General features: G+C 37.1%; 1 protein-coding gene across 2 annotated transcripts in view; it reads right to left on the bottom strand.

Moving 5' to 3' along the window:
- Dnajc27 (DnaJ heat shock protein family (Hsp40) member C27) overlaps window positions 1–15,233 on the bottom strand; it is a 36,691-nt gene extending 21,458 nt beyond the window's left edge. The window contains exons 1-3 of one of the 2 annotated variants that reach the window (XM_048804722.1): window positions 14,954–15,233; window positions 14,499–14,654; window positions 4,067–4,149 (exon numbers count right to left, since the gene is read on the bottom strand). In XM_048804722.1, the coding sequence (XP_048660679.1) occupies window positions 4,067–4,149; window positions 14,499–14,510 (95 nt within the window). In that variant the 5' untranslated portion in view covers window positions 14,511–14,654; window positions 14,954–15,233. The remainder of the gene's footprint in view (window positions 1–4,066; window positions 4,150–14,498; window positions 14,655–14,953) is intronic. The other variant, XM_015479915.2, reaches the window with a different exon arrangement.
- Window positions 15,234–24,750: the final 9,517 nt, after the last annotated feature.

Here is a 24,750-nt window from a genome sequence, read left to right as displayed (position 1 = left end):
CTCCACTGTATAACCCTGAGGGTCTCCTTCCATTTCCATGCAATTTCCCTTCTCTCTCCCNAAAAGTCATATTCAAGCCCTATCTACACAGAATAACCTTCATTAACATAGATATCACAACCCAGACTTCTTTCTTTTCCTTTTTTTTTTTTTTTAATTTTTTATTGTTGGTTGTTCAAAACATTACAAATTTCTTGACATATCATATTCCACACTTTGATTCAAGTGGGTTATGAACTCCCACCTTCACCCCATCACACAGATTGCAGAATCACATCAGTTACACATCCATTGATTTACATATTGCCATACTAGTGTCTGTTGTGCTCCGCTGCCTTTCCCATTCTCCACCATCCCCCCTCCCCACCTCTCCCCTCCCCTCCCCTCCTCTCCCCTCCCCTCCCCTCCTCTCTCTCTACCCCCTCCACTGTATAACCCTGAGGGTCTCCTTCCATTTCCATGCAATTTCCCTTTTCTCTCCCTTTCCCTCCCACCTCTCATCCCTGTTAAATGTTAATCTTCTTTTCCTGCTCTTCGTCCCTACTCTGATCTTAGTTACTCTCCTTATATCAAAGAAGACATTTGGCATTTGTTTTTTAGGGATTGGCTAGCTTCACTTAGCATAATCTGCTCTAATGCCATCCATTTCCCTGCAAATTCTATGATTTTGCCAGACTTCTTTCTATGCATAGATAAGATTGATAAACATAAATACCCTTATAAAAATGAAATTATGCTATTATAAAAATATATAAAATTTACTTTTTAACTGAATTTAACATAAACAAAAGAAACTTTAATGAACTAAAAGGAATTACTGAACTTTAAATATAAATGTTTCAACACAAAATTTCCTAAAAGATCCTTCTAAGTTAAGAATAGAAATTAAAAACAGTAAATAAACAGATTGAAGTCATTACTACTCTACTCCAGCCAAGTGACTTAGAAAAATCTGTCTTCCATCCCAGCCCCATAAAGCAACCTGTTTCAGGGTTAGAATTTTGACAGGGCTGCTAGGGAACACAAGGCCCTCAGCACTCGCTCTCATTGTCCCTACACTGCCTCCTGGTTTATTTATTTATTATTATTCCCTAGTCCAAATTTATAACACTCACTTTCTGTTCTGAAACCATAATTCCTACAGTTGTTTCATGTTTTTTAAGTATATTTTAGTTGTTGTTGTACCTTTATTTTATTTACTTATTTGTATGTGGTGCTGAGAATCGAACCCAGCGCCTCATACGTGCAAGGCAGGCACTCTACTGCTGAGCTCCAGCTGTAGCCCCCTGTTTCATATTTTATATTACCTGTATGTTTAAGTCAAACTAGCCACTAAGTGTCTTATCATGGTTTCTTTGCTCCTGAAAGCTCATAGCTTTTCATCAGTTCTAAGGTGCCTGTTTTCACTTCAACACCTGTGAAATCAGGATCCATCTTGCAAAAGAGAGAATGAGGAAAGAAAACCCTAATAGGGCTGGGCAGTAGCTCAGAGGCCGAGTGCAAAACAGTACTAGAACTTAAAGCATCAGGGGAAGATCTGGCATAGTTTATATTTTTAAAATTCTTACTGTAAAAAGATAGTAGCTGAGCAGGGATACAACCCATAAAGCCCATAAAGTCAAGAAGTAACAAAACAGTCTTTATACACTGAAACTCCAAAGAGATCAACTTAATTTGGAAGCCAGAGGAGGAAATTACTTTAGAAAATTTTATTATCTCAAGGCAGTGCTTGCTTCAGTGTGGTCTTAAAAACACCTGCCTCAAAATTACAGGAGAGGTATTAAAAATGCAGATTCCTGCATCCAACCTCAGACCCAGTGAATCAGAATCTTAGCAGTGGCCCCAGGAATCTGCTCTTTCACAAAGGCTACAAATAAATTTTAAGTACACTGAAATTAAGCTTCAAAATTAAAACAGAAAGAAGGAATGGCTATCTACAGCATCGGGCTTTCTTCTCCCAGTTGTGGTGCACATGGCTGTGCCATCTTCCTATGGCTTCCACTCTGCTGGCCAAGCTAAGATGCCTTTCCACTGAGTGGGGGAAGGCACCTGCTCCACTTGGGCCAATCAAATCCTTCCCTGAGACTTCCCCCACATGGAACTGGGGATAGAACCCAGGGAGTCATCATGTCTTTTCAGTAGCACACTAGATGTCATGCATGCTCGGTGAGCACTCCACCACTAGGTACACCTCCAGCCCTCTCCTCTGGGATTTTTAAACTTGGGATATTAATTTTAGTTCTTCTGTAAAAATAAAATTAAATATGTGAGCTTCAGAGCCACTGGCAGCTGTGTACAAGCCGCACACTTAAAAGACTAAAGCGAGAGAGAGAGAGAGAGAGAGAGAGAGAGAGAGATGGATGTAGTAAAATGATCTGTCTAAATTCTGTCTCTGGTTCCAGCCTCCCCTGAGGCCTCACTGTGTCATCCTTATAACTGGAATATGTGAATTGACTAATACCCTTTTCTTTCAGGTTTTGCTTGAGTTGGTTTGAGTTGGTTTCTGTCTGACTCATCATGAGAAAACCATCTTTTCCAAAAGAAATTTCAGTAAAAAACAGAAGTTTGTCAAATAAACTGCAATTCTCTGGCACAATATGGTAATTTCCATTTCTTAGATAAGTAAACTAGTAACTTATATGGATTAAATACAAAGTCACCATAGCACATGCCTGTAATCTTAGCAGCTTGGGAGGCTGAGGCAGGAGCATCACAAGTTCAAAGCCAGCCTCAGAACTTATTTGAGACCTTATTTCTAAGAAAAAAAAAGGCTGGGGATGTGGCTCAGTGGCTAAGTGCCCCTGGGTTCAATTCCTGGTAGCAAAATAGAACAAAACAAAGCTGCCTTAAACAGGGTATCTTATATCACTAATGAAATCCTGTGCCCTTAAGTAGGGAAGGGAAAAGTAAACTAGGAAAAAAAAAATGTGGATTTCAAATGAAAAGCTTTATACATTTCATAGCTAAGTGCTATGACTTTCATTCTTTAAAGAAAACTTGCAGAAATACCCTCTGCTGCTGCCAGGTGATAAATGGTGATGTAACAACCTTACAGAGCTCTTACTTGAGCTACTGTACAGACACGAAGGTGTGTAATTACGCACCTAAACTCAACTCTGCCATTCACGTAATCAACATTTTGCTATACATATATACCCCACGGTTTTTGTCTGCCTTTTTGAATACTGCCTTCATATTCTAATCTGAAGATTTTCTCTTTAGATGTATCCTTTATGTATAATAAATAATTATTGAGCACCAACTAGGTATACACACTGCATCAGGCACTTGGAAAGAACTTACACTAATAACCTCTTCCTCAGGCATTTATAATTTAAGAGGCATTAAAAATATACAGATAATAATAACAAAAAGCAATTTAGGGCAAGGACCATAAATAGCACAGAGAACTTTAAGATGTCTCAGTTGCAAAAAGATCATGACCTATAAAGGAGGGTTCAGAAGATCTCATGGGAACAGGGTTTTTTATACTTAGGGGACAGTATGGTAACGTCACAGAGGCAGGAAGGCACGAGGGCCGCACTTGAGTACGGGCGAAGAGTCAAGTGTGGGATCGTGCCTTCTACCCCAATTCTATTCCGTGTCTCTCCTGCTAACTTAATCCTTTCTCCTCAAACTCAACCCACTCTTTGATTTACCTCCAAATAAATCATCACACATAATTTTCCACATACGTAGATGTTTTTTAGAATATTTCAAAACATTTAAAAACACACCGGCTGACAGGACCAGCTTGTGTAGAGACATGTTTCCTAAAAAGCTGCACCTGCCAGTTAGGCTCTGTGATGACTTGCTTGTCACTGTCTGTCCTCCCCCTACTGTGTCCCAAGGCTGTGGGACACAGTGTGCTTGACATGGTGGCTCTATGAAGGAATGACTGATTGCCTCATGGATGTAAAGATCTTAGTGCTATCTTTCCCAATGTATCTTCAACGTCTCTATTGTAAGAATATCTGCATCAATGCATTCATGCAAATATAGATCATTTTGGGAAGAGTTCCAGATTTCTGTGTAAATTACAAGCCCAGGGAAACAATATACTTACTTGGTGACTCCATAGTCAATTCCAATTGTTGCAAGGTATTTAGACACAAATCTTTTCTCACAGTATCGCTTTATAATACAGCTCTAAAAAGGTAAAAATATATAAATCTTGTAAATACACACTAGGAAAATATACAAAGTAAGCACATTTCTTCATTATAGTTTCTTTATTCACCACTATGAAAGTGTTTTCAAAAGCCAAAACTATTCCTGAAACATGCCAAAATCAAAGAGTTTAAAGAAAATTTATTTTAAAATTCTTGTCTTAATACTAAATATGGGTATGTTTTCAGTTTTGCTCTCACTCCTGTGCTCTTTTCTTTTGAAGACCTTTTCAATGCCACCACAATATCTATGTCTGCCTCGACTTCTTTCCCAAGAGCAGATCCACATCTCCAGTTTCTATAAAACTGGTTTCTACTTAGATGTCCTGCTGTTCATTCAAATTCAACATGTCCCAAATTCAGCAAGTTCACATAAAAGCAGCTCATCCTGCTGACATTTTAATAATGTCCCTATTCTCCCAGTCACAAAGAATCAAAACATTAAAGTCAGATTTGATTCTGGGCCTTTCTTAATCTTTTGAATGGATCTTCCATCTTTCTTTTCATTCCTATTCCCATTGGTATGGTTTTGGTCCTCATCATCTGCCGATAGGAAATTCGTTACTGGTCTCTCTACCCCCTTTCCCTCCCAACTTCAGTCGATACCGCACGCTACTGACACCATTTCACTTCTCTAATTCAAAAACCTTCAGTGGCTTCTCACTGTGAAAAGAGTTTGACTTCACATTCTCTTGTCCTTTATTCAAGGTCCTCTAGAATCTGGCCCTCATCTGTTTTCTGTGTTTAAATCCTTCCATATAAATTCTGCATTTCTGCAAAACTAACTTCCTGACTTTTGTTAGTTCTTTTCCCTTCACTTTGTAATGAAGCTTTCTCCCCTTCATCCCAAATCTTACTCATCCTTTAAGGCCCAGATCAAATTCCGAGCACTGAATTCCTCTTTATACATGCACATGGAGCATCTGAACTCCTCTGCTCTTTACATTTCTATTATTACAGATGTACACATGTGGCCTCTCGCACATGCCAGCAGCCATACATGGCCACGCACTGTGACCTAGCTTCTCAGGGTGGCTGTTTACCTCCTCTCTTCAGCTAGGCACTGAACTACTCGAGGCAGGCATCATCCTTCTATCTTTTGCAGAAACTAGCTCTTTGCCTTTCACAGAGGCTTAAAAACCACCAAATGAATATAAGCAAGCATCAATTATCCTAGAATAGCTTGGACTATTTCTGATAATGAATGGTTAATTTACAATGTAAATTTCCTTATGAACTGAAGGAAAAATTTCTTCTAGGGGGTTACTGCTAAGAAGCTATACTTTTTTCTTCTTCTTCTTCTTTTGCAATGCTGGGAATGGAGACCCAGGCCTCATGCGTGCTAGAAAGTGCTCCACACTGAGTCACATTCCCAGCCCCAAGGATACACTATTTAAAATGCTTTATAGCTTGTAGGTACTTCTCAAATGTTTTCTCTCACAAGAGCCTAGAAAAATAAATAAAGCCTTAAAAAATTATTCATGAGCTTCAGAGACCAGAAAATCCTTTAACACTAGTCTGTTAACTAAACTGTTTATAAAGTTACACACTTAAATAACAATATTAATAATCATTCCTATAATACAAAGAGATAGGGTCCTGTTCCTTAGGATCTTACAAGCTAAGTTAGATAACATAAATACAGGGGGAATAGATAAAATTAAATAAATACAAAACAAAACTAAATATTAACTGTGCAGCCAAACTGATTTACTTGAATAAGTTTCCCCAAAATAGCATATCGATATCGAATAGTGACAGGTTCAAATGATAACATATGGTATTAATCAACAAAATAAAAGCATAAATAAAGCTTTTATGCTGTGATAACACAGAGACAGTGATCTGACAGAATTAAAAACAAAATAATCTTCTTAATCTATACAAAAAAGTATATATTCACTCATTAGACAAATAATGAGTTTATGACCACCTGTGCTGGATATGGAGTTAGGTGCTGGGATGTGAAGACAGGATCGAGTTTCTACCTGTAAGGAGCTTGCAGTGTTCTGTAAACAGGTAGCAGTAAATAATTATACAAGTAAGCTTTTAAATTACAGTTGTCTTAAGTGCCATAAGAATTCTGGGATGTTATAAGATAATGTAATGAGAACCTAACATTTTACTTTCCAATGTACTAAAAATGGCACTTATATCTGAGTAAGATTAAAAACATTTCCCCTCTCACATAAAAGTTTGTAATATAAACTTGTATGTTCACATTATCATTATTTACAGTACCTGAAAAGTTAAAAAAAAAAAACCCAAAGGGATAAATAAAATGTGTTATATCCACACAAGGAAATACTTTTTTCTCTGTTTAAATCCTTCCTGAAGACAGGAAGTATTGACACATGCTACCACACAGATGAGCCTTGTCAATGACATGCTGAGTAAAAGAAGCTTGTCATAAAGGACCACTGTTGATTCCATTTATGAGAAAGTTCAGAACAGGCAAATCCATGTAAGCAGGAAGAACATGAGTGGTGGCCTCAGCTTGGGAGTCAGGGGTAATGGGGTGGACTGTTAATTGCTATGTGGTTTTTATAGGGAATGATGAAAATGTTTACAATTGATTGTAATAACAGCTGCATAACTTTGTGAATATACACTTTGTTTTCTAATTAATTTTTTAAAAAATTCTTTAATGATACTGGGAATTGAACCCAGGAGTGCCCTACCACTATACTGCATCCCGATCTTTTAATTTTTTTATTTTGAGATAGGGTCTCACTAAGTTGCTCAGGCTGGCCTTGAACTTTTGATCTTCCTGCTTCAGCCTTGGTAGTAGCTGGGATTATAAACTTGTGCCACCACGCCCAGCCCACTGTACACTTTATTTTTTTATTTTTTTTAATATTTATTTTTTGGTTATCGGCAGACACAACATCTTTGTTTGTATGTGGTGCTGAGGATCGAACCTGGGCCGCACGGATGCCAGGCGAGCGCGCTACCGCTTGAGCCACATCCCCAGCCCCCACTGTACACTTTAAATAAGTGAATTGTACATTAATTGTAGCTCAGTGATATAATAAAGCTTTACATTTTTCTTAATTGTTTAATCTTTTGGGAAGAAAAGAAGGATTCCTAAGGGCCTAATCCTCTCTGAGGGAAACTTGAGATTTCTCTGTGATCTTTGTTTATATCCAATTCAACTTCCTACATTGGTAGGCAACTACTCCCAAACCACAGGCCACTTCTCAGTGTTTTTTAGGATCTTGTTTCCTAACATGCTAACATCTGTGACCTCATCTCTTTTCTCATACTATGTTAATTCTGAGGTAATATATTAAGAAATAATAATAATCTGACATGGTTACAGCCTGATTCAACCTATTAAGCATGTTTTGCAAAACTGCCCAAGTTTTACCTGAATAGAAAACCAAAATTTAGGGCAGAAGTTTGAGTTTTAACCCCACAAATGCTCTATCTAAAGTTTTTGAGATAAATCTCTAAGGCTGGAGATGACATTCCCAGTGGGGCAGAACACTTGATATGAAATGTATACATTTTCTATTTCTCTCTCACAACTGTGTTCAAGATCTAATGAGACTTCAGCAGAAACACAGCTAGTCATGATCCACAAAAACAGGCTCAGAGGGCATATATGCTTATTATAAAAAAATCCAAATAGTATAGAAATGTTTAAGGAAGATTGGGGGCTGGGGTTGTGGCTCAGTGGTAGAGTGCTTGCCTAGCATGGGTGAGGCCCTGGGTTCAATCCTCAACACCACATAAAAATAAATAAATTAATTAAAGATATTCTATCAAAAAAAAAAAAAAAAAAAACCTCTTAAGGGACTGGGATTGTGGCTCAGCAGTAGACATCTTGCCTAGCACATTCGAGGACCTGGGTTGGATCCTCAGCATCACATAAACAAAAATAAAATAAAATAAAGGTATTGTATCCAACTGCAATTAAAAAACAAATATTAAAAAAAGCTCTCAAAACCCACTACTCTGAGATAATGATCAAAAACATGTTGGTAACTACCTTTTCCAACATTTCTTTTTGTTTTTGAGATGGGGTCTTTCTCTGTAGCCCAGGCTGACCCTGAACTCCTGGGCTCAAGTGATCCTCCTGCCTTAGCTTCCTAAGTAGCTGGGTGTGTGCCACACACGTGGCTCAAACACTTTATGTGCTAGCTTAAACCATATTAAACTGCCATTTTTTAAAAAAAAAAAAAATATATATATATTTTTTAAATTGTTGATGGACCTTTATTTTATTCATTTACTTATATGCAGTGCTGAGAATCGAACCCAGTGACTCACCCATGTGAGGCAAGTACTCTATCACTGAGCCACAAGCCCAGCCCTAAATTGCCATTTTTTAAAAAATTCAAATGTCTGCAACTTCATAAGATTCGACCTATTGCAGGTATATATTTTATTTTCATGGATGGGAACATATCATATAAACTATTTCATGGACACCCCCACTCCCTTCAGTCTTTTGTTTATTTCTTCTCAAATTCTCTATTCCACTTCCCAAGATAACAAACTTTCAAATCTTTCTCCTTGGTCTTAAAACCTTGGTTGGCTCAGGACTTCTGGAAAGAAAAGTCACTGTTATCCACATAGAATATGAAAAAAATAGTAAGATACCCCAGTTGCTGTGGGAGGTCACCTTTTGACTTCGGGGAATCAGCATTAAGATAAAGCCAGCAATGCTGTTGGCACAAGGATGAGAGTGGCCTGGGCCCCTAATGGTACTGAGTCTGTGTATCAACTCACTCTGAAGCTTGCCCTATTTCTAGATTTCCAATTATGGTAAGTAAATATTTGCCTTGGGTTCCTCTTACTTGCAGTAAAAAAATACCCACATTATACAGTACTGCATATATTCTGCAGTTTGTTTTTCTGTCTTAAGAAGAATAAACTATGGTAATCTCTCCACGTTAAATGACATAGTTCCAACTCACTTTTTTCATGATTGCATAATAATCCATGATATACAAGTATTTAATAAAAAATTCACTGCTTTCAGTCTTTTTCTCTGCTATAATATTACAAAAAATGCTTTGTGTATACATGTGCTTTAAAAGGGGCACTTTAATTTCTGTGGAATAGATTTGCAGAAGTAGAACTGCTGGGTTGAAGAACGCTTCTTTTATTTTAGTAGCTACTGCCAATTGCTCTTCAAAAGGTTTCTTTCTTTCTTTTAAATATTTTTAGTTGTAGATGGACACAATATCTTTATTTATTTATTTTTATGTGGTGCTGAGAATCAAACCCAGTGCCTCAAATGTGCTAGGCAAACTCTCTACCACTGAGCTATAGCCCCAGCCCCAAAAGGTTTATTTCTAAAAGTAGTATGCAGGTACCCTCTTCTCCTGCCAGTTTAGATGCTATCATCCATTAACGACTGCCAAACTGGTTAGTGACAAGTAATGTCATTGTTACTTTAATGTGCATTTTGCTTACTAAAAATGAAGCTGTGTATCTTTCATGTACTTATTGAATGTTTGGATTTCCTCTTCTGTGTATTGTCCAGTTCATAGTCCCTTTCCATGTTTCTATGGGGTTATGCATTTTTTCCTTATCGATTTTTCTGGTTTGGGACATTATATATAATTAGCTTTTTGTGTGACATATGAGTTACAAATATATGCCCTAGGATGTTGTCTTTTAACTTTTTAATAGGTATTATTATTTTGCTTTTATTATTTATATGTAATACTATATTATTATTCATATTTACAGTACTAAATACAAAAAATTATATTAAATTTATGTAGTATTTTCTAATCATTCTTTTAATCTCTCTCGCTCTCTTTCCTTTGGTAGTGGGGGTTGAACCCAGAGGTACTTTACCGCTGAGCCACATTCCCAGCCCTTTTTGTTTTTAATTTGGAGACAGGGTCTCACTAAGTTGTTTAGGGTCTCACTAAATTGCTAAGGCTGGCCTTGAACTTGCAATCTTCCTGCCTCAGTCTCCCAAGTCCACTGGTTTTACAGTTGTACACCATGGTATCCGCTCTTTCAATTTTTTTTTTTTTTAATGGTTTCTGAGTTTATTTTCTTGGCTGTAAAGATTTCCCTGAGGTTGTACGTATTCTCACATTTTCTTCTGAAAATTTTATTGTTTTGAAATATTTAAACCATAAGTTCATTGTAGTTTACTTTTGTATTTAGTGAAGATAACACTTTTAACATTTTCTATCTATTTCTGAACTTTCTGTTCTGTTCCACTTATCTGGTTTGTCTTGATTATGCTAATACATGCTTTCTTCATTAGCTTTAGACTATATCAACTGTCTAAGAAAACTCCCCTCTTTCTACTGTCCAGCCCCATTTTTTTCTTTCTCATATTTTGATTAGTTTTTTTCTTATGAATTTTAGGATAATTCTCCTAAAAAATAATCCCCTTTTTAAAAAAAGGCCCAGGGGCTGGGGATGTAGCTCAGTGGTGGAGCTACATGTTTGCATGTATGAGGCACTGGGTTCAATGCTTAGCACCACATAAAAATAAATAAATAAAATAAAAGTCCATCAACAACTACAACTAAAAATATCTAAAAAAAATAAAACTTAAAAAATAATTTTTAAAAAGGCCCAATAACTTGCTAATATTTTAATTGGAACTGCATTAAATTTACGTACTAAATTTAGAAGAACTGGTAGTATAATATGGTCTTCCCAAAAAAGAACATGGTTTCCCATGGTTCAGATGTTAATTTTTTCCTGTAAGTACTATATATTTCTTGTTACATATGTTGTTACTGATGTTTTAGGTTTTATTATTGTAAACAGAATATCTTTTTCTACTTTTAGATTTAATTGCTAATATAGATAACTTATTTTTATGTATTTTTTTATATCTAGTCACCTTACCACACTCTCTAATTAACTAAATCAGGTTAAAGGCTTAATTGGATAGTCTAGATATAAAATATAATCAGCAAAAAGATTATTTACTTATATCTCTCTATTTCCCCCCCAGTACTGAGGATTGAGCCCCAGGACCTTGTGCATGCTAGGCGAATGCTCTACTACTGAGCTATACCCCAGCCCTCTCTTTGATTATTTATACTGCCTATTTCATTTTCTCATTATATCTCTAGAAACTCTAAAATGGTGTTCAATAATAAGGATAACTGCAAGTATTCTCTTTTGTATCTTTTTAATGGAAATTGCCTTAGTATTTTACCAATTGACATGATGTTTGTTGGTGGTTAATAACAAATATTCTTTATCATATTTTAAAAGGTTTCATTTTATTCTGATTTTAAGGATTATTTATCAGAACCAACTACTGGTTATATAAAATATTTCTACCCTACTGAAAGTATCATAACAGCTTTCCTCTACTGATTTGTTGATGAAGCAAATTATATTTTTCTTTTTCTTTTAAATAATTTTTTAGTTGTAGATGGACACAGTACCTTTAGTAATTTATTTTTATGTGGTGCTGAGGATTGAACCCAGTGCCTCACACATGCTAGGCAAGCACTCTACTACTGAGCCACAAACCCACCCCCTTAAGTTCTTGATATTGAACCATGTTTGCAGTCTTGGGATAAACCTTGTCAATATGAATGGTTTTTGATATATTGTTGAATTCTATTTGTTGATACTTAGAAATATTGTATTTTTATGTGCATGTGATACAATATCAAGTTTTGCTAAAATTACTATAACTTCATATAATAAATTGGGTGCTAATTATTTTTTTTGCTGTGGAATTACTTAAATAATTAAAATTATATGTTTTTTAAAGCTTAAATAAAGCTCATCTGTGAAACCATCTGATACCTCTTTTTGGATGGTAAATCTTTAACTTTTAAATTTCTTCTGAAAAGAGATTGGATTTTCTACTTTGTAATTTTTGAAATTTGTACTTTGCCAGGAAATCTTCCATTTTCAAATGTAATCACATAGAATTGTACATAGTATTCTCTGATCATTCTTTTAGTCTCTTCCAGTATAAATTTTGCAATATTTTTTTGCTTTCTCTATTTTTCTTAAGAAGATTTTAAGACATTTTTCATTTTCATTAGTCTTTCTAAATAATTCTTTCAGTTAATTTTGTGTTTTTTCTCCTGATGTCTTAAGTATTAAGTTTCTCTAGTTTTAATTGAGCATTAATTCACAAACTATAAAATTCACATTTTTTTAAAGAATTTAACCTTTATTTTTATTTACTTATTTGTATGTGGTACTAAGGATCGAACCCAGTTCCTCACCTGTGCTAGGCAAGTGCTCTATCACTGAGCCACAACCTCAGCCCCCAAATTTGCATTTTTTAATGTATACAGTTTGGTGGTTTTTAGTATACTCACAAAGTTGTGAAACCCTAAGTTCCTTCAGTTTTTCTCTTCCTTAGAAATGAGTAAGACATTGTAGTGCTTTTACTATTGCTTTAGTCTTATCCTTAAGGTTTTGACTTGGAGTCTCTCTTTTTCATTGCTTTTCAGTTACTTTTTCTTTTGTTTTGATTTGCTTTCTGATTGAAGGATTGTTTATAGGGTATATCTTGATTTTTCAAAAAAAAATTTAGTTGTAGATGGACATAATATCTTTATTTATTCATTTATTTTTATGTGGTGCTGAGGATCAAACCTAGTGCCTCACATATGTGAGGCAAGCACTCTCCTGAGCTACAGCCCCAGCCCTTGATTTTTATCTTTAAAATTATTTACCTGTTTATATTTCTCTATTTTCCAAATTCTTAAAAGCAGGTATGTACTACTTTTATAACTAAGACAAAATAATAAATTTTTAAAAAGTTATACTTAAATTTTTAATCCATTTAAAATTTATTTTGAGAAAGAAATGCAGTAGGAATCCACCCCACCCCAAATAATAGCCAGTTGTTCCAATAGTACTTATTAAATGGACTCTACTTTTTCATGATCGTACAATGTAGTAAACATAAACTGAATTTCCTTTTGTGTTTGAGTGTATTTCTGAACTCTATTCTGTTCCACTTATGTATCAATATTTCCTTTCTGGTTCCAACAGGAAAAGTCTGGTAACTTTAATATGTTTAAAAATATCTAGTAGAGTTATTCTCTCATATCTATTTTCATAATTTTCTTGGTTATTCTCATGTTTAATTTTTCATAAGAGCTTTAGTGACTTTTTAAAATTATTTTTTTTTAGTTGTAGAGGGACACAATATCTTTATTTTTATTTGTTTTATTTTTATGTGGTGCTGGGGATGGAACCCAGGGTCTCACGCATGCAAGGCAAGCACTCTACCAAGGAGCCAACCCAAGCTTTGGTAACTTTTTATGATGTTCTGAAACTTCACTGATGATTTAACTGTAATTGAGCAACTTTTGTAGATTATTTTAAATAACAATACACTATATATTGAGTAGCCTATCTAAGGGAAAAGTGTATCTTTCCATTTGCAAAAGTAATTTTATGTCCCTTTGTAGAGTTTGGATAATTCTTTCATGTAGGTCCTACCTATTCTTAAGTTTAGACCTAGGCATTTTATTTCAGTTGTTATTGCAAATACATATTTCTTTCTCTTGTCTAGTTGCATTGGATAAGAAATCTAGGAAAATGTTAAATAAATGTTGTTACACTGGGCATTTGGGGATGCTTCTAATATTGCACCATTAGGCATAGTAAAATTACCAAAGTGACATATGCTCACTTAGGCAGTTTAGTACATACCCTAGAGGTTTTTCTCTTCTTTTTAACACCTGGCACATAGTTAACATTCAACAAATGTTGACTCTCAGTAAGTGCTGTTAATACTTATGTACACAGAGACACATAAGTAGTACAGGATCATGCTAAATAGAAAAAAACAAAACTAATAAACATTCCCTGAGCATCTCCTGCAAATTACACTCCTTAGTAACTTCTGCATTTAGAACCTAGTTCTCCAGTTGACTTTGACAACATTCAGTGATGGAAAGAGCACCGCAGTGGGAAAATGTCACTCGGGTTCCAATCCCATGCCACTGATTTGATGACCTTGGGTGGTTCTTTTTTTTTTTTTTTTTTTTTTAATATTTATTTATTAGTTTTCGGCAGACACAACATCTTTGTTGTTATGAGGTGCTGAGGATCGAACCCGGGCCGCACGCATGCCAAGCGAGCGCGCTACCGCTTGAGCCACATCCCCAGCCCCTTGGGTGGTTCTTAACCAACAGCTTCCACTTAACCAGGAGAGACAATTTGGGAGAAGAGGGACAGAATTCATTTAGGGAAAGGCGTGTGATCACCACTGTTCTCCCTCTCCCATACAATGGCGAGTTTAAGTCTAACACTCAGCAGACAGCAGAGAGAAAGGCGGTGGAACTGAGGCATCTTTGGGAGAATAGACGTGATGACCGGAAATTAAAAACAAGTCGGGATCCTTACCACCCAGTGCATCTGTGAAAATCTGGGTTCGATTATGCTCGTTTATGATGGGAAGGTAGATTCCGGGTGCACCCCACTAAGTTCCATCGGCTCCCAAGAACTTTTATTCTCCACCTCCAGGTACTGGACCGGTCACCCAGAACGCTGGTCTGGAACCTGAGCAGACCAGCCGACATTAACACCCAGGCCTCCTGACGCTCTTTGGCGTACACTGAAGGGTTAGAGGCCACCCCAGACACCTTTAGGGAGAGTGACGTCGGTGAAGGAGGGGACGATCTAAAGGTCAAAAAGGTCACGATAGTTTTCCTCGCGGGGCCGGCGCTTCTCGAGAGCGCTGGGCCTGCTCGGGGGCGGGGAAGAGGATGGGCCCCAGGCTGTTGAGTGGCCGCCCTCCCAGCCAATGAGACGTCGCCCCGCTCGCCGCGGTCCCGCCCCTCCCGGCGCCCAGTACTCACTTTCCCCACTTCGGCGTTGCCCATGGAGATGACTTTGATGCGGAGGGACTTGCCAGGCTCCTTCCGCTTCGGCATGTTGGCCTCCATTGCCCAGGCTCTCTCGGGGCCGCCTGAGTCTCTCCTCGTGCGCCAAGCTGGCCCGTCCTTCAGGCCTCGTCGCCCAATGGCGGAGCCGCTGCTCTCGTCACCGGCCGGGCTCCACGGCTCGCCATCTCCGCCGCTGCCTGGCAGCAGGCGCGGGCGGTTGGGAGGCAGGGAGCCGGGGGAGGGAGAGGGGAGTCTCGCGATGCTGGAGCGCGGCGGCTGACGTCATCGCCGGGCCCCGGAGACGCGGCTCCTGTCACCCGGTTTCTGGCTCCGGCGACCGTGCCAAGCCGGCTCCCTTGACGGGAGGGTGGCGTCGTGGGGCGTCTGGGTTTACACTGCGGGAGAGCGCGGCCTTGTTTTCAGGGCGCCAGGACAGGAGGCATTGGTTGCTTTCGCACCTCGCGGTAGAGATCTTGGATGGTTAGGGGAGATGCTCAGTGTCAGTTCAAGGCCCAGCCACGCCATAAATTCCAAGCAGACCTCGGCTTCTTCTTCTTTTTTTTTTTCCTCGGGGGAGTTGTTCCTTCCAGGGTTCTTCTCTACCTGAGTCCCTCTGCTATTACCTTTCCTCCTCCAATACAGTTAGTTGTTCCTCGGTATCTGCTGGGGATTGATTCCAAGACCCCCCTTGGAGCATCCCCTACCAGGGATGCTCCTGTCCCTTATGTAATCGGCATAGTATTTGCACATAACCTGCGCACAGCTTCATGTATACTTTAAAATGTCTCTAGATTACCTATAATATCATATACAAGGTAAATGCAAAATAAATAGTTGTCATACTGTATTGTTTAGGGAATAGGAATAAGAAAATTTCTATTTCTGTACATGTTCAGCAAAACGTTTTGCTTCCCACCCCCCTTAAAGTTTTTGAACTATTGGTTGAATCCGCAGACACAGAAACTGCAGATACACAGGGCCCACTGTGTTATTTTCCCTGCTCCAACATCCTGAGAGGCAGAGGTCAGGAGTTGGGCAGCTGGGGAAGTCAGAGCTCTGGTTCTGGAAGAAGAACTAGGCAAGACAGAACTCTGAATCTGAATTTTTTAAAAATGGAGTTGCCCATTTGGAGTCAAGGCGAAGGTTTTTGTTTATTCTTTGCTCCTGTGTTACATAGCTCTGCAACCTGATTAGTCGACTCTGCAAGAGGAAAGCTCAGACTAGATGTTTCTTCTGTTCTTGTCTAACTCAGCAAGGTGTGCAGTTGTGGCTATAAACTCCTTCATGTTCCCCTCTGCCTGCACTCACATCCAAACAGCCTCGAATTCCTTTCTTACCTTTCCCTTAGCTGAAGAGTCAAGGTAGAAGAAAAATGAATTCTTAGATAACCACTTTTCTCAGTTCTTGGGATAAGAAAAGCAACTATTTGGAAAAAAGCCAGTCTGACAAGGAATAGCAAAAAAATAAAAATAAAAAAAATAAAATGAGTCAGTAGCTTCAGTTACAAAAGATAAATAGAACTTGACATATGATTATTTAGTGCCCTGGATAAGAATGGTTGTCAATATTCCAGCAAATTACCAAGGCAAAGGTGGCATTGCTCTTGTTCTAACATAGCCTTCAACATCTTAAATATATTTGTGGAAAGACAGTGAATAAAGGCTCAGAATATCATACTATTTACTTTTAAATCAGATTTTCAAATATTTCAATTTTAAACATTAAATGCTTTTCCTATGAAAAGCTTTTTATGGATTGTTTGCATAATCAAATCAACTTTGTTCAATGAAACATCTAGAACTCTTTACACGTATGTAATATAAGTCCTGGTTTGAATTTTGATAATTTAAAGCTTAAAAGAATGGTTCTTCATAAATCCAAGATGGTGATCTATCATTACTTAAAAAATCACTAAACGTTTAATTTCTGTGATGGTTAGCTTTTGACCCTGTAATAGAACTGATGTTGTGGAAGAATAATTGCAAAATTTCAAATATTCAGCTGTCAAAGATTGCCTTAGTTATGATACCTTTGATAATAAGAGCAGTAAAACATATTGAAGATCATTCATATTGATGTGATTTCATATTGAAGCTTTAATGTGTATGGCCACATGTTCTGCATGCATTCAGTTGGTTGGAAATTGAAAAAGCAAGAAAGTTAGCTTTCTTTTACAGTCGTTAATATAAAAAGAAGAAAGAGTATCAGGGATTATTTATGTATATTATGGACCAGGAAGGTACAGTATGAGCGTGAGTTCTGTTACCCCATATGTTGGGATGACAGAGGCATGTGGTGGTGGTAAGCATTGTAGGAGATAATTCATGTGAAGTACAGTCAGCCCTCAAGGGATTGATTCCAGGAACCCCTTCAGATATTCAAATGATGTATGTGGTATTTGCATATAACTATGTATATCCTTCCATAGATTTTAAATCATCTCTTGATAACTTAATAAAATAAGTTAATAATAAATAATTAAGTTAATAAATAAATAATAACTAGTATTAACAGCAAATGCTGTGTAAATAGTTGTTACGATATATTGTTTAGGGAATAGTGATAATAACAAGAAAAATATCTGTACATGTTTAATACAAAAACAAACCTTTTTTTCTGAATAATTTTGATCCATGATTGGTTGATTCTATGGATGTATGGAGGTAATCATCCAATAAACAGTAAGTATATGCTTTTGTTTACTCATTTTCCCATTTTTTAATGTATCAGGAAAGATTTTATATATTCAAAATATATACTTTAAAAAGTAAATTATGGAGGGCTGGGTTTGTGGCTCAGTGGTAGAGCACTTGCCTAGCATGTATTAGGCACTGGGTTCGATTCGGAGCACCACATAAAAATAAACAAATAAAGATATTAAGAAAGTCTCTTTGGGAAAGTATTATAAATAAAGTAAATTATGAAATATTTTGGACATACTTAAATGTATATATAAAACTATAATGAATACTTATATATCTGCCACCTGGCTTAAGAAAGAAAACATCACCAAGGCTGTGTGTACCTTTCCCCAAGACATCCCTCTCCTCCCTCTCTACAAAAGGTCACAGCCATATAAATTAGTGCTTTCCATCACCAGGCATTTAAAGTTGTTGTACTACATTTTTATGTACCTTAAAATGTAGTATTACTGGGCTGGGGTTGTAGCTCAATGGTAGAGTGCTTGCCTTGCATTGTGTGAAGCATTCAGCACCACATATAAATAAATAAAAGTTCATTGACAACTAAAAAAATATTTTTTTAAAAAAATGTAGTATTGCATTTCATCTTTAAAAAGGTCTTTATTTTGGAATAATTTCACAAAAAATTTCAAGAACAGTACAAAAATATTTGTCTACCTTTCCAGACCCATCAATTATTAACATTTTGTTCCATTTATCATATCAATTGTGCCCACTAGCTTTCTGAATGTACATATATACATATTTTCTTTGAATTATTTGAGATTAATTTGCAGACATGTTTCTTTATCCATATATATTTCAATATGTCTTGTCTAAGAACAAGGACTTTGTCCTACATAAGAAAAGTTTATCAAAATCAGGAAATGCAACATTTATAAAGCACTATTATATAATCTTGTGATTTTTCAAATTGCACTGAGCTGTCTCACAGCCCCACAGTGAATTCACAAGGGGATATCTAACTTTTCAAGACAAACAGAATGAAACAAGACAGCAAAACTACTAGCTTGACGTCGTTTATAATAACAACAATAGATGGCGCCATATTCCTTGTATATGTCTTATCTTGGTTAAACTGTATTTCCTCTATTGTGATTAAAAAACAGGTATAGTGGTCTGGGGTTGTAGCTCAGCAGTAGAGTGCTCGCCTAGCAAGTGCAAGGCTCTGGATTCCATTCTCAGCACCACCTAAAAATAAATAAATGAAATAAAGGTATTGTGTCTAACTACAACTGAAAAAAAAAAAAGATATAGTAACCCCCAGCATCACAAACAAACAAGTATGGTGTAAAATCAATGCAGAACCAGAAATGAGGATGGTCTTGTCCAATCTGAGAAGTACAGTGACCCACCCATGTGTGTGTGCATTTCACACACACTAATTACTAATTTAAAATGAAATAAATTTTTTTTTTCAATTTACATGTTTTCATAATGGCTACTAGATTCTTATGTTATAATTACCTAATAAGTTGTTTGGACCTAGGTATGTGATTTGAGCAATGGGCAACGTGAAACAAAAATTACTGAGTTATTAAAGTCATAATGAACAAAGAAAATTGATAAACTTTGAACTAATCCATAGTTTATTACAAATTTCATCAGTTGTCCCCAAAATACTTTTTATAGCTATGTTTTGTTCCCTAACCTATGATCATTTTGTTGTCTTATACTTTTAGTTTCTTTAATCTGGAGTGATTCCGCAACTTTTATTTGTCTTTCAAAATCACATTTATTTTTAGAACATCCCACAATTTGTGTTTATGTGGTATGTTCCTGTACTTAGATTCAGTTATATTTGGCTGAAACCTGTTATGTCTTTTTTTGGGGCTGGAGGGTAGTGGGGATTGAATTCAGGGGCACTAGACCACCAAGCCACATCCCCAGCCCTATTTTGTATTTTATTTAGAGACAGGGTCTCACCAAGTTTCTTAATGCCTCGCTTTTGCTGAGGTTGGCTTTGAACTCATGATCCTCTTGTCTCAACCTCCTGCGCTACTGGGATTATAGGCATGAGTCACTGCACCTGGCTGTTATGTCCTTTTTGAGGCAGATTATCAGAAAGTTGTAATGCCATTTGTCCCATTTATTAATGATGTTAACTTTAATTAGTAGGTTAAGGTGGTGTTCATGAGGTTAATCCACAGTAAAGTGACTTTTTCCCTGTGTAATAAGTAACTTGTAATGAGATGATTCAAAATTTCATAACTATTCTTTCATCATTGAACTCTTACCCACAAATGTTTAAAATCCAATAGTGATTCATAGCTGAAGAGATCATACTATGGATGAATGCAAAATTGTGATTTTCTAACTCTACTAGCCCACTTCTAATCCACTTATTATTTTTATTCTATTCATTACTTTTCTACCATAAAGGAGAGTTTTCCTTTCTCACTCATTCATTTATTTATACCATATGGCCTCATTTGTGCTTATTTACTGCATGAATATTCTATAATTACTATTTGTTTTTATGCTTAAATTAGCTCCTGTTTTTTGTTTATTTGTTTTAATGCTGGGGATTGAATCCAGGGCCTCCAAGCACGCTATGCAAATACTTTACCACAGAACTACATGCCCAGCCCTCCTATATCTTTTTTGATATGTCTCCACCACTTTTTGAGCACTTTCTTGCTTTCTGGAACAGCAACAAGCCCAGCTTCCCTGAGACCCTTTTAGTGGAGATAGAATTTAGATCTAGGTGCTCATTGGTATCAGCGTGTCTTTGTTTTTTTCTTTATAAATTTTTTCATTTGTTCTAATTAGTTATACATGACAGTAGAATGCATTTAGGCACATTGACACATTATACATAAACGGGGTATAATTAATTTCTCATCATTCTGACTCCACACATTGTAGAATCACATTGATAATGTAGTCATATATGTACACAAGGTAATAATGTCTTTATTTTATTATTCCACTATCCTTCTTACCCCCATACCCCCCTCCCTTCACTCCCCTCTACTTAAAGTAACTCTATTCTTCCCTAGCACTCGCTTATTGTGAATTAGCATCCACATATCAAGAGAAAACATTTGGCCTTTGGTTTTGGGGGGTGGGCTTATTTCACATAGCGTGATATTCTCCAACTCTATCCATTTACCAGCAAATGCCTCCTATGTGCTAGGCGAGCACTCTACTGCTGAGCCACAACCCCGGCCCCAATTTCACTCTTCTTTCAAGCTGAGTAATGTTCCATTGAGTATATATACCACATTTTCTTTATCCATCTATTGAAGGGCACTGAAAAAATACGTACATAAATACATCTAAAGCTGCATATTAAAACACAGTTCATACTGGTAATTCAAATGCATTTTAGCAAAGAGGATTTGTTCTAGTTTTCCTCCTTTCCATAAGTTTAACTCCCCTTTTTATCCCCTCAGTATATTTACTCAGTTCCTCAGTCCTACAGTGCCGCAGTCTGGCTGGGCACAAAATCACGAGCCACTCACAGCCTTGTAGATTCAAACAGCAATTCTTTATTCCCGAACTCACACTGGCACTCTACAAGCACGTTCTGGGCAAAATCCACACACTCCACCGGGCTCTGAATCCCAAATACTCTCTGAATCCCGGGAGAACTCAAAGGGAACTCAAGGCGCCTGAGGCAGCAGGATACGCCCTATTCCCAGCAGGAATCACCTTAAACCTGGAACCGCCCTAAACCCCCGATCTGCCTAAACCCCAATCCACCCTAAACCCAATCCGCCCTGGTCCTTGAGCAAGGTCACCTTTCATGCAAAGTCACTGCAAATGACCTGGGTCCACAATGGAGAGTCCTTCCTCTAAGCAACATGGGGTAGGCTGACAAGGAAATTGCCATGTGTCGTACCTACTTAGCTATGGCTCTCAGCACTACAGTACATAAGAAGCAACTTCAGAAATACTAACCCATGCCTTTTCAAAAGTTAAAACCTTTTGAACTAGAATTCAATGTTTGTTTAAAGAAATTATTTTGCCCAAAATTGGCCATTAAGCGTTGTGTTCATATGTTAGTTGGGTTAGTCCTTTTTTCTCTCCTTCAGTGTGTTTTTGGTTTTCTTTGAAATACAACTAGGTTTATTTGTTTCCATTTGCTTTAATTTTTTCCCACCTCATTATTGTTGACTTTAGTTTATTGTTTTTTGAGTATGTAAAACATTAACATGGTTTCAAAGTTAAAAGGACACAAATTGGTACACTCAGAAAAGTGTCACTTTGAATCCTCTTCCACCTTCCCACCCACCTCATATGGGCAACCAATTACATTAGACTCTGGCTTATTTCTCCCAATATTTCTTTTTCTAAGTAAGCAGTTGTACCTATATTTCCTTATTTCTCCTTCTTTCTTACACAAAAAGGTGTGTGTGTGTGTGTGTGTGTGTGTGCTTCCTAAACTTTGCTTTTGTACTTAACAATATGTTCTAGAAGCAGGCTTATATTCTGTGTGTGTGTGAGAGAAAAATATATTGAAAAAATTCATATGTATGTATGTATATCTATGAATGAATTTTTTTCAGTTCATTAATATATGAAAAGGTCACAATCATTCTTTTTCACAACTACATAGAACCGTACTTCATTGTGTGGATACCCCAAACCCCATGATTTTTTTAAATCGTGAAAATGGTTGACTTGTTTCACTTAACATAATGGTCTCTAGTTCCATCCATTATGAAAAATTTTATGTGTGTATTTTTGTATTTTCATATTATTATGGATGTGTCTTCAAGGTAAATTTCTGAAAGTGTGGAATTATTTGGCTAAAGGTAAATTTTTATTTACTTTTGTTATATATTGCCAAATTCTATAAAGTAACAGAGAAAACTGAGAATTTTCACATCCATATTCTTGAGTAATACTGTAATTAAATAATATTCTTAAATAAAATAATGCTAAGTTAAGTGATTTTATGCTACCATTGCCCAGTTTAAATATTCATGTTACATTTGCTTCATAAAAAACTTTGGGGGGCCAGGGTTATAGCTCAGTGGTAGATTGCCTACCTAGCATGCATGAGGCACTGGGTTCAATCCCCAGCACCACATAAAAAAGAAAATTAAATAAAGGTAAAAAAATGGAAGTTTTGTCTAATTTTCTATGCTCTGGAATAATTTATGTGACAAAATTCATACTTTTGCAAAAGTAGAGAGAATAATGTAATGAATATTCCATGTCCTCATTTCCTGGCATCAGCAATATCAACCCATGGCCAATCTTGATTCATCTATACTCACCACTCCCCAGAGTATTTTGAGGCAAGTATCCATAACCATATGCGTTTTATTATGTATCTTTAAAAGATAACGCTTTTAAATACAAACCTAACAACAATTCCTCTGGCACCTATGGCAGGCAGAATTCTAAGCTGGCTTCCATATTCCTGGCCCCTCGTATGTACACAATTCTTCCATTTTATTAATCAAACACTAATTTAGGTGCTGCTATGAAGGCATCTTATAGGTGCAATTAAGGTCCCAAATCAGTTGTTTTTGAGAGATTATCCAAGGTCCTGAAATAGGCAACTAAATCCTTAAATAGGATGGGCTTAATAGGATGGCAAGAGATTTTTCTCTCTGGTGCAAATAGAATGAGGCTTAATAGAATGGCAAAAGAGATTTTAATTTTTTCTCTCTGGTGCTGGGGATTGGAACCAGGGCCTCAGGCATGCCAAGCATGTACCATAGGACTGGGCTACATCCCCAGCACAACATGAGAGATCAAAAGAGTGAGAAGCTTCCAGTATGACAGAAGTTCTCCAGATGGTAGGAGCCACTTAGTAAGGACTTAAGAATGGCCTTTTGGAGCTGAGCTGTGGCTATGGGTGGGTCAACATCTAGCAAGAAAATAGGCACCTCAGTCCTACAACCACAAGTGACTCAATCGTTCCAAAAACCTGAATGAGCTTGGAAGGAGATCCTGAACTCCAGATGAGAACATGGTTGCCTGATACCTTGACTGTTGCCTGACAAGATTTCTGACTTAGAGAACCCAGCTACTCCATGTCTGAACTTCTGACCTACAGAACTGCAAAGTATTAAATGTCTGGGGTTTGAAGATGTTAACTTTGTGGTGATTTGTTACACAGCAGTGGAAGCCTTAAAAGTTAGCAAGAATTCCTGCCAGTGAGTAATATTTTTTTTTTTTTTGTGGGAAAGTTTTTACTACAATCTAGTTTCTTGAGATCTGCTTCTAGAATGGCTGTGTAAGCCCATTTGGAACAACTTTACCACTGACAGCTATAAACTCTGGAAAAAATGCAAGCACTACTGAGGAATTCTAAAGAATACCAGAAGTCAGGCAGAAGGGCTGAGAATGTATCTCAGTGATAGAACGCTTGCCTAGAAATCTGGCTGATGGTGGAAGGGAGTAAAAATCTTAGAGAAGGGGCTGGGGATGTGGCTCAAGCGGTAGCGCGCTCGCCTGGCATGCGTGCGGCCAGGGTTCGATCCTCAGCACCACATACAAACAAAGATGTTTTGTCCGCCGAAAACTAAAAAAATAAATATTAAAAAAAAAATCTTAGAGAAGATTGGCATGTGGATGAGTTGCTCCTCAGCCATACAGAAGCCTACTTGTACTGATTCTGACCACCACTTTTTGGTCTTATTAGGGTATAGGATTTGTGTTTTTAGTATGCATTGCACCATATTAAAGGGCTACCATTAGACATCTATGTATGCATCCTACTACTAACCTTCTAGAAGAGTAGGTGGTTTATTTTTCAAAAATATGGCTATTCCACAACATCTCCTCTCATATAACATTTGCTATTTTTAGTTTTTAGTGTTTTTTTTGTTTTGTTTTGTTTTGTTTTGTTTTTGTAGCTTATAAACAACAGAGATTTATTTCACACAATCCTGGAGGCTAGGGAAATCTAAGATCAAGGCACTGGCAAATTTGGTGTCTGGTGAGGGCCTATTCATCATATATAAAAACTTCTAGCTATATCCTCACATGGTGGAAACCCCCATTTCTAATTTGGTTTCAGAGGTTTCTGTGTAAGGCCAACTCTTTCCTGTGGGCCAGAGGTGAGGCAGAACAACATGGTGGAAGGATGTGGCAGTAGAAAGC

This window comes from Marmota marmota, unplaced genomic scaffold (genome assembly GCF_001458135.2).
Source record: "Marmota marmota marmota unplaced genomic scaffold, marMar, whole genome shotgun sequence".
In the NCBI taxonomy this organism is placed as follows: domain Eukaryota; kingdom Metazoa; phylum Chordata; class Mammalia; order Rodentia; family Sciuridae; genus Marmota; species Marmota marmota.
This window is presented reverse-complemented; position numbering and strand designations above follow the sequence as displayed.